This window comes from Canis aureus, chromosome 19, assembly GCF_053574225.1.
Source record: "Canis aureus isolate CA01 chromosome 19, VMU_Caureus_v.1.0, whole genome shotgun sequence".
Lineage (NCBI taxonomy): Eukaryota > Metazoa > Chordata > Mammalia > Carnivora > Canidae > Canis > Canis aureus.
Window position 1 is genome coordinate 46,037,519 of NC_135629.1, and position 10,531 is coordinate 46,048,049.

Consider the following 10,531-nt stretch of genomic DNA (forward strand, 5'->3'; position numbering starts at 1 on the left):
ATAATGATAAAATAATAAGAATAGGGCAGCCCGGATGGCTCAGTGGTTTAACACCACCTTCAGCCCATGGTATGATCCCGGAGACCTGGGATCAAGTCCTGTGTCAGGCTCCCTGCACGGAGCCTGCTTCTCCCTCTGCCTGTGTCTGTGCCTCTCTCTCTCTGCATCTCTCATGAATAAATAAATAAAATCTTAAAAAATAATAAGAAGAATAGTAGTTGTAGCAATAACAGCTCACTTTAACTGGCACCTGCAAGCGCTGCATGGAAGACTGAGCTTAGGGACGTCTGGGCAGCTCAGTGGTTGAGGGCCTGCCAGGGGCACCTGAGTGGCTCTGCCTATGTCTCTGCCTCTCTCTCTGTCCCTCATGAATAAATAAATGAAAAAAAAAAAAAAAAAGACTGAGCTTAACCCAAACCAGTAAGGCCCAGTTGCCAGCTCTTCCCTTGATAGAATGCAAACTGGTGGTGGGAGGGCCAGACCAGGTCCTGTTGACCACCTCCCAGCGTCTTACATTGCCACAAGCAGGTTGGCCAGCATTCCCACCGGCTATTGCCTGCCCCATCAGTCAGTAACTGACAGGAACCCCCCCCCTTCCCCCCACCTTTCCTCAGGTTTTTATGAATTGACTCTTAGACCTTTGGCAAGTCAGCCTCCAGAGTATCTGATTGGCTCTGACCAGCAGGCTGCCACCTGACTGGCTGGGGGAGCTCCTGGGCCATTTAGGGGACTGTATAGTTAATGCCCCAAACCAAGGCCCTCCCACCACCAGGTACCCACAGGAGCCAGACTGGCTAGAATTCCAAATCTCTTACTCTCCCACTCTGAGCCTCAGTTTCTCCCTCTGAAAAAGGAGGCTAATAATAGCACTGATCTTGCACTTTTAGGAGAATTAAATGCATGTACAGAGCTTTGCATCTGTAGGTGCCAGTTAACGTCAGCTGTTATTTATACTAATCTTTTTATTTTTAAATATTATTTTCATTGGGACGCCTGGGTGGCTCAGCGGTTGAGCCTCTGCCTTCAACTCAGGGCGTGATCCTGGAGTCCTGGAGTCCCGGGATCAAGTCCCACATCAGGCTCCCTGCATGGAGTCTGCTTCTCTCTCTGTCTATGTCTCTGCCTCTGTGTGTGTGTGTCTCTCATGAATAAATAAACAAAATATTTTATTTTATTTTTTAAAAAAAGATTTTATTTATTTATTCATGAGAGACACACACACACACAGAGAAAGAGAGGCAGAGACACAGGCATAAGGAGAAGCAGGCTCCATGCAGGGAGCCCGATGTGGGACTCGATCCTAGGTCTCCAGGATCAGGCCCTGGGCTGAAGGTGGCGCTAAACCGCTGAACCACCTGGGCTGCCCTCTCATGAATAAATAAACAAAATATTTTTTGAAAATTATTTTCATTGTCTGGGGCACCTGAGTGGCTTGGTCGGTTGACTGACTCTTGATTTCAGCTCAGGTCACAATCTCAGGGTCCTGGGATGGAGTCCCGTGGGTGGGCTCTGCTCTCCGGTTCGGAGTCTGCTTGTACCTCTCCCTCTGCTCCACCTCCTGGCATATGCTCTGTCTCTTAAATAAATAAACTATACCTTAGGGACACCTTGGTGCCTCAGTGGTTGAGGGTCTGCCTTTGGCTCAGGTCATGATCTGGGGATCCTGGGATCAAGTCCCGCATCAGACTCCCTCTGGGAGCCTGCTTCTCCCTCTGCCTATGTCTCTGCCTCTCTCTCTCTCTCTGTCTCCCATGAATAAATAAATAAAATCTTTAAAAAATATATTTTCATTGTCTCCTACTTGGTAGTTCACTCCAGGCCCCTCCCTCCCTGGCTTCTGGCTCCCTCTTTGCCCCACACGGGCTCCAGAGGAGTCTTTCAAAGCCCTCAGGTCTGGTGTGTCTTCTCTAGCTCCAGGACTTTCCATAGCTCCCCATCACCCTAGGGGGAAAGTCTAACCTCTTTAAAATTGGTGCTGGAATCCCTTGACGCAGACAGTCCCCTCTCGCCCCCAGTTCTAGTGCTGAGAAATAGCTTCTAGCTTCTAGTTTCCCCATACAACACATAGAGTTACATGCTTCTGAGCCTTGGCACAGGCTGTGCCCTCCACCCAGAAATCCCTCACCCATCTGGGCAGTCCCTTGTCCCTCTGTCTCCATGGAGGAAGACCTGCTAGTGCAGGGCTGGTCTGGAGGGGGAGCCAGACCTGCCTAGGTTCAAATGCTGCCTACCTCACCTACATGCTGTGACACCTGAACAGTGGCTACGTTTCTCTGAGCCTCAGTTTCCCCTTTTGTAGTATGGGACTCGTCATCAGGGTAGGGATACCTCCTCCCCACGGAACAGGCCCCCACTTCCTGACGTCAGCAGCGCCCCCATTCGCCTACCCGATGGCAGTTTCTCTATTTTAAGAGGCCGCGGGCGGGGCTTGAATCTAACTGGGGCTCCAGGCGGGGCCTGTCCCCCCACAACACCCCACTGCTCACCGCCCCCTCCTCTACACCCAGGCCCCTCACTCCTGCCTCTGGCCTCGGACTTCCTCCTGTCGGATCCCCTCCCCCACCACACCTGGCGGGGGTGGGAGTGTTTCTGCCTCGCAGCTCTGCCCCTGCTCTCCCTGACCAACCCCCTCCCGCCGCCCAGTCCTTTCTAGGTTTTAGCCTCCTTCGGACTCTTCTATTTCCCCATGCACCCACCGCCACCTGCGCCGCCACCCGCGGCTGCTTCCTCTGCTCCAAGGCCACCCAGCAACGCTTGGTTCAGGCGCCTTTTCCAAGTATGCCTGAGCGTCCCACACTGCAGCTGACCGCTCCCTGGGGTCACTGATGCTCCCAACACGCTGGGAGATCTGGGGGAGCGGTTTCAGAGGTGAACACCCCGCTGCCTCTCCGCTGCCGGGCACACAGCAGGCACTCAATAAATGTTCGTTGTGTAAATGATGAATCTCGGGTTCCCGGGTCGGCAACCTGGCAGCTTCTTAAGGGTGTGGTCTAAGCCCCAGAGGGTTTGGTTCGATCACCTTAATTCCCTTTGCACAGAGGCCCAGAAAGGTCAAAGAAGTGGCCCACCGGAGTCACATGGCCCCCGAGTGGGCTCAAACTCTGACACCTATGTTCTTACCTCCTGGTAACGCAGCCTCCCAAACACAACCCCAGGCCAAAGGGCAGAGAAGGAAAGCCTTTATGGCAAATGGGGAAACTGAGGTCCAGAGAAGCAAAAGTGGCTCCCGCCCTCCTCCTCCACCCCCGCAGGCAGTTGGCAGTGTTCTGTGCAATAGAGAGCTATTTCAGGCCGCTGGATTGAATCCCTGTCGGCCCACCTCGAGTTTGTGACTCTTCCAGACCCCAGCCTCAGTTTCCTCGTTTGACAAACGGGCGCCTGGACAGCCCCGACCTCCCCGGCTACCCTTAGGGGTGATCTGAGGCTGGGGCGCGGTGGCGCAGCAAAGGCACGAGACTGGCAATAATACACATTAATTAATAGTAATGTATCACTAGTAAAGAGATTAATACAGGGATGAACATATGGTGAGCGCGCAAGGGCTGCTGTTGCTTGTATTAGAACAGCTGGTGGCAAGGGGGGCAGCCCTCACTCCCTTTCTCCCACCGTAGCGCCTGGTGCCTCAGTTTCCCCATCTGTCAAACGGGGCATATCCCCTTCCCACCCGGCAAGAAGCACTTTGAGAAGCGGGTGGGCAGAGGGAGCGATCGGAGCGCGCGCCCCGCCTTCCGCCTCAGTTTCTCCAGACACCGAAGCCCCGCGCCCGGCACCCAGGGCAGGTCCACCGCGCTGTGCCCTCCGCCCGCCCACGCAGGGGCCTCACCTGGAGCCCTCGGCGCCGCAGGAGGCTCGGCTCGTCCATGGCCCGCTAGTCCGCACCGCCCGGCCCGCCCCCGGCCCCGCCCCAACCTGCCAAGCCCCGCCACCCCGCGCCATTGGTCAAGCCGGTCAGCTGACGCGGCCTAGCCCCGCCCCCGCGGAGCCCTCCTCGAAGGGCCCCGCCTCCGTCGTTGGATCGCCGGACAGCCCTTCCCAGCCCCACCCTACCCGCCCCCCACAGCCAAGATGAAAACATTTTTTTTGGTTTTCAATGAATCCACCCAGACGTAAGGGAACATTATCGTCCCCATTTTGCAGATGAAGAAACTGAGGCCCATAGAAGTTCATTAATGTGCCCAGGGCACACAACAAGGCTGGTTCTAGGGTGAAGTGAATGAGGCACTCCGTTCCCTGCAACATTTAAGAGGACCCACTAATACCAGTAATTAAGATACACAAGATTTTAATACCATAACTTAAAGAATCTAAATTAAGGTGGTGCTCCTGGGTGGTTCCGTTGGTTAAGCGTCTGCCTTCAGCTCAGGTCCTGATCCCAGGGTCTTGGGATGGAGCCCCACCTTGACCTCCCTGCTCAGTGGGGAGCCTGCTTCTCCCTCTCCCTCTGCCTGCCTCTCTGCCTACTTGTGCACTCACTCTCGCTCAAATAAATAAATAAAATCTGAAAGAAAAAGATTCTAAACAAATGCAAAAAATGTGTGATGAACTAAACATCAAAATTTCAAGTAAAGATAGGATCAGACTCCGCCCTTCCCTGACCCTGCCTCACTTGTTTCACCCTAATCCTAGCCCTGGTCCCAATAAAACTTTCTTTATAAGAATGGGCAGCCGCTGTTGTTGCCAGTTTCTGTTTTGAGGATGGCTGCTTTTGCCAAGCCACCTGGGCACCTGGCTAAGTGCTTGGTGAGGACCGCCTTTCACAGGTATCTGGTGATAATCGATCAGCCTCACTTTGCAGATAAAAACCCCAAATCCCAAGACAGCATCCATGTTCTCTCTTTCCTTGGGACCCCCACTGTCTCTGCAGCTGCAGTTCCCCTTGGCTGCCCACTGCTAGACCTAGATATTACTGTCTCTTCTCAGGTGAGAGGAGACCCCAGGGGGGACCCAATAACCTTTGAGGTTCTCTAGGCTCCTACCAAATTACAGTGGCCAGATTGATACATAAAAATAAAGGACGCCCTGACAACACTTGTTTTTCTCATCCACATTTTAAAATTGACATATAGGGCGCCTGGGGAGCTCAGTCAGTTAAGCAACTGCCTTTGGCTCAGGTTATGATCCCAAGGTCCTGGGATCCAGCCCCACTTCAGGCTCCCTGCTCAGTGGGGAGCCCGCTTCTCTGCCTCCCACTCCTCCTGCTCATGCTTTCCCAATCTCTCTCTCTGTCAAATAAATAAATAAACTCTTTTAAAAAATAAAATAAAATTGACATGTAATTCACACACCATAAAGTATATCTATTTATTTATTTATTTATTTATTTATTTATTTATTTATTTAAAATGTATCTTTTTAAAGAATACCACTCAGTGGTTTCTAGCATATTCTCAGAGTTATGTAATTACCACCACTATCTAATCCCAAACATTTCATCAACCCTCAAAGAAAACCTTTACTCACGAGCAGTCACAAACGGTCCCCCCCACCTCCAGCCCCTGGCAACAATCAGTCAGCTTTGTGTCTATGGATTTGCCAGTTCTAGACATTTCATGTACATGGAATCATACAACACACGGCCTTTCGTGTCTGGCTTCTTGCACTCGGTACAATGTTTTGAATCAGTTTGAATTCAAACTGATTGAGTTTGAATCAGTACTTCATTCCTTTTTTATGGATGAATAATATTCCATTGTGTGGATGGACCACATTTTGTTTATCCACTCTTCTGTTAATAGATATTTGAGTTTTTCCACTTTTTGGCTCTTGTGAATAGTGCTGCTATGAACATTCATGCACCAGTTATTATGCAGAAATATGCTTTTGATTCTCTTGGGTTTACACCTAGGAGTAGAATTCCTGGGTTGTATGGTAACTCTATATTCAGCTTTTTCAAAAACTGCCAGACTGTTATGAGCAGTCCAAAGCAGCCACTGTTATGGGCTGAGTAGTGTTCTTCCAAAACTCGTGTGTTGAAATACTCAGCACCATTACTTCGGAATGTGACTGTATTTGGAGATAGGGCCTTTATGGTTTTAAAAAAAAAGCATTTTATTTATTAATTTGAGAGAGAGAGAGAGAGAACACGAGCAGGAGGAAGGGCAGAGGGAGAGGGAGAAGCAGACTTCCCACTGAGCAGGGAGCCTGATGCAGGGCTCCATCCCACGACCCTGGGATCATGACTTGAGCCAAAGGCAATTCTTAACTGCTTGAGTCACCCAGGTGCCCTAGAGATAGGGCCTCTGAAGAGGTAATCAAGGTAAAATGAGGTTATTTTGAGTGGATCCTAATCCAATATGACTGATGTCTTTATAAGAACACAGAGGGCAGCCTGGGTGGCTCAGTGGTTTAGCACCTTCTTTCAGCCCAGGGTGTGATACTGGAGACCTGGGACCGAGTCTCATGTCGGGCTCCCTGCATGGAGCCTGCTTCTCCCTCTGCCTGTATCTCTGCCTCTCTCTCTCTATCTCTCATGAATAAATAAATAAAATATTTAAAAAATAAATAAATAAAAGGACACAGACGTGCACAGAGGGAAGGTCATGTGGACATTTGGGAATATGCCATCTGCAAGCCAGGGAGAAAGACCCCAGAAGAAACCAAACCTGCCAAAATCTTGTTCTTGGACTTCTAGCATCCAGAACTGTAAAAAAGTAAACTAACTTTCTTTCTTTCTTTCCTCTTTCTTTCTTTCTTTCTTTCTTTCTTTCTTTCTTTCTTTCTTTCTTTCTTTCTTTCTTTCTTTCTTTTCTTTCCTTCTTTTTTTGATTTTATTTATTTATTTGACAGAAAATGAGAGAGCACAAGCAGCAGGGAGCAGCAGGCAGAGGGAGAGGGAGAAGCAGGCTCCCTGCTCACCAGGAAGCCCGATGTGGGGCTCGATCCCAGGACCCTGAGATCATGACCTGAGCTAAAGGCAGAGGCTTAACCAACGGAGCCCCTCAGGCACCCCAGGAAATAAATCACTTATTGAAGCCGCTCAGCCTTTTTGTTAACGGCTGCCCTAGAAAATTAGTACATCCACCCAGTTAAATTTAGTTTCAGATAAACAATGAATACTTTTTCAGTACAATGTCCCATGCAATCCTTAGTAAATAGACATGCTAATTCTAATTTAATTGGGTGTGTTCTATCTGGCAACTCTTCACTAAATGGACTTCAGGCTGTAGCTTGCCTACCTCAAGTGATGGGAAGCTCACGCCTTGTAGGGCCCAATGGCTCTATTTGTGGTTTGTTTTGCCAAAAATTCTCTTTGAGTCCAAAAGTCTAGGACATGTGACCTAGAGACTTTCATCCACCTCAGCCACTGTGATTGGCTCATGGAGGACGGGTAACTCAAGCTCAGCCAAGCAGTCTTCCTTGGAGACTTTGGCTAGAATCCTGGGGAAATATAGGTTCCCTGCACCAGACAGAGACCAGGCAGATGGGGAGCTGCTGGAGGGAGAGCCACCAGAGAGGTATCAAATGCTCTTGCTCCATCTGGAGAAATCCTACATAGAACTTCCAAGATGACACCTTCAATGGGCAACAGGGGATATTTACTGACTGACTGACTGTATGAATGAATGAGTCAATGAGTGAAATTTCCCCTTAGTGAACACCTATGCATCCTTCATAATTTCAAATTTTCTTGAGAAGCATCAGAGAACACTTATTGACTGAATAAATTTTTTCCCTGTGAACTTCTACACATCCATCAAAACCCTCCTCAAATGTCTCTAAAGGGCATCTGGGAGTGAGAGTTTGTTTTCTTGATAAACTTCTGTGTATTTTTTTTAACGAAGAACTTCAACTCACCACCCTGAGATCAAGACCTGAGTTGGACACTTAACCACTGCCAAGTGAGCCACCCAGGCACCCCCACCTACTGTGTATTATTATTATTTTTTAAATATTTTATGTATTATTTATTTATTTATTTATTTATTTATTTATTTATTTGAGAGAGAGTGAGCAGTGAGCGGAACAGACAAGAAGACTCTGTGCTGGTGACCGCAGAACCTCTCGCAAGGCTCGATCCCATCACCCCAAGATCACCACCTAGCCAAAATAAAGAGTCAGATGCTCAACCAACTGAGCCACCCAGGCGCCCGTCCTGTGTATTCTTTAAAACATCCTCAGATGATCTTCTGGAGGCATCAGAAAGTCCTTGGTTGAATGAATGAAAAATATTCTTATTGGCGAATGATGCCTACAAATGTGTTTGATAAACAAACTAACAGATTTTCTGCCTGCAAACTAACTCCTACTTAACCTTCAACATTCTCCTTAGATGCCCTCCGGGGGAATTAGGGTCTCAGTGGCCACTCCTCCCACTGCAGGTCACTCACGATGGGAGAAAACGGAAGCCGAGGAGGGTGGGGGAAATTCTGTGGTCACTCCTGTCACGATTTCCATTTCCATATCCGGGGGCCCCTTTTAACCAGTCCTTCCTGCCCCCCCTTCCCCGCAGCTAGTGAGGCATCTGAAAGTAGGGCTACCCTAGGGGCGTATCCCTGCTGTGTTTCTGGGGCGGCAGCGGGGAGGAGCCCAGAAGGGCACCCTAAGGGCTTCCTGGAGTAGGAGGCAGGCAGGCTGAGGCAGGTGGGTGTGCAGATTTGGCACAGGGAAGGTGAAGCGTAGTGAAGGGGAAGGTGAAATGGAGTGAACCTTGGGGCTAGCTTCGGACCGCGACTTTGATCAGCATAGAAACACCACCCCACGTGGGGCTGGAGTCTTGCTCACACACCTGCTACGGTTCCCCAGTGCACTTGGGAGAAAGCCCAGCCCTTTAGCCTGGCCCTTGAGGTCCCCATCTGCCTCACCACCTTCATCTCTCCTGTGGAGTCCCGGACCTGCCATGTTCATCTTGATGCTCCCCAAAGCATGTCCCTGAACCTTTAAGCCTTTTCTGTGCCCTCTGCCAGGAATGCTCTTTCAATCTATACACGCAGTGCCAGAGCCCCCTTCTCTGGGCATCCCTCCCAACTCTCCCTTGGGACACTCCCAGCCTCTGCCCCTCCCCGCACCCAGCAGTGACACCAAGGAGCTGGGGGGCATCTGTGTCCAGCTGGGCCCCCGCCTCCACTTCCCTCCCCCGCTCAAAGTCTTCCCGGTGGCTGCTCTGACTTTGGGGGCTGGGAAAGAGCTGCGACAAGAGTAGAGGCCACTGGGGGTCCCCCAAACAATGATTAATTATATGGGCTGTGTGAGGGGCATTATCTGGCAGGAGCCAGCCCTCCTTTATCCTCACGACAGCCCGTTTTGCAGATGGGGTAGCTGAGGCCTGGAAGGGCCAACCTGGGTGGAGGGGCAGCCCTGGGGCATGAGGCTTACTCCCAAGCAAAGCTTGGGCTCACCAGGGTGGGGTTGGGGGTTTTGTCTGAATCTGTCTCTTCATGTGCAGCAGGGGACTCCAGTGGTCTGGGCACCTCGGGGCTCAATTTCTCCTTCTGTGAAATGGGGCACATAGATGGTATCCACTGGGGTAGGGGGCCTCACGATCATCATGAGGAGGCCAGGGATTTGGCCCTGTCTCCAACCAATCTCTTCCATCTTTCTTTATGTTTCTCTCAATCTGTCTCTGTCTCTGTCTCTGCTCCTCCACATCAGCTCTGCAGCCCACCCCGCCCCCTGGCCTGGCCTGGGCCCTGCTGCCCGTGAAGGCTGCTCTGTGCGGGGTCACGGGGTCCCCGTCCCCACTGTGCCAGGCCTGGGACACTGCCTCTTTGTTCCTTTGGCTCTGACCTCATGGCCTCCCAGGCGCCTGACCCTGACTGGCCCAGCTGCCCCTGGGGACAGGGCGCCTCTGAGAATGGGCTTCCTTCCAGCCCACCTGGGCCTCAGTCCCCAGATGCTCTTCCAGGAGAGACCCTGGCCACGTTCCTCAGTCTCCCCCCCACCCCTCCGTGTTCCATGAACACTTTTGTTTGAGGTGAAAATCGCTGGGGATCCCTGGGTGGCGCAGTGGTTTAGCGCCAGCCTTTGGCCCAGGGCGCGATCCTGGAGACCCGGTGCATGGAGCCTGCTTCTCCCTCTGCCTGTGTCTCTGCCTCTCTCTCTGTGTGTGTGACTATCATAAAAAAAAAAAAAGAAAAAAAGAAAATCGCCTAACATAAAACAAACCGTTTTAAAAATCTACAGTTCAATGGCATTGAGAACACTCGCTATATTCTGCAACCATCACCTCTGTCTAGTTCCCGAACATTCTCATCACCCCAAGGCCGTAACTCCCCAATCTCCATCTCCTAGCCCCTGGCACCCACTCATCTCTCTGTCTCTTTGAATTCACCTGTTCCGGACTCTTCAGGTACCTAGGATTAAACAGCACGTGGGCTGTTGTGTCTGGCTGTTTTCACACAGCGTGAGGGTTTTGAGGTTCATCCACGTTGTAGCAGGAATCAACCCTTCTCCACCAACATTTTGGGCCTTTGTTGAGAGAGGGGGGAAAGATTCAGAAGCGGAGACCCTCCAGATGCCAAGAAACAGATGCAGAGAAGAGACCAAGCTTAGTCTTCTGAAGGAAGCAAAGGGGCTCTTCAGGAACCTGAGGTTG

General features: G+C 50.8%; 1 protein-coding gene across 11 annotated transcripts in view; it reads right to left on the reverse strand.

Annotated features, from left to right (window-relative positions):
* Positions 1–3,927, reverse strand: part of MAST3 (microtubule associated serine/threonine kinase 3) — a 39,108-nt gene extending 35,181 nt beyond the window's left edge. For 9 of the 11 annotated variants that reach the window (XM_077859408.1, XM_077859404.1, XM_077859406.1 and 6 more), the window contains exon 1: positions 3,824–3,877. In XM_077859408.1, coding sequence (XP_077715534.1) covers positions 3,824–3,862 — 39 coding nt within the window. In that variant the 5' untranslated portion in view covers positions 3,863–3,877. Of the gene's footprint in view, positions 1–3,823 lie in introns of all 11 variants that reach the window. The other 2 variants (XM_077859415.1, XM_077859414.1) reach the window with 1 other exon arrangement.
* Positions 3,928–10,531: the final 6,604 nt, after the last annotated feature.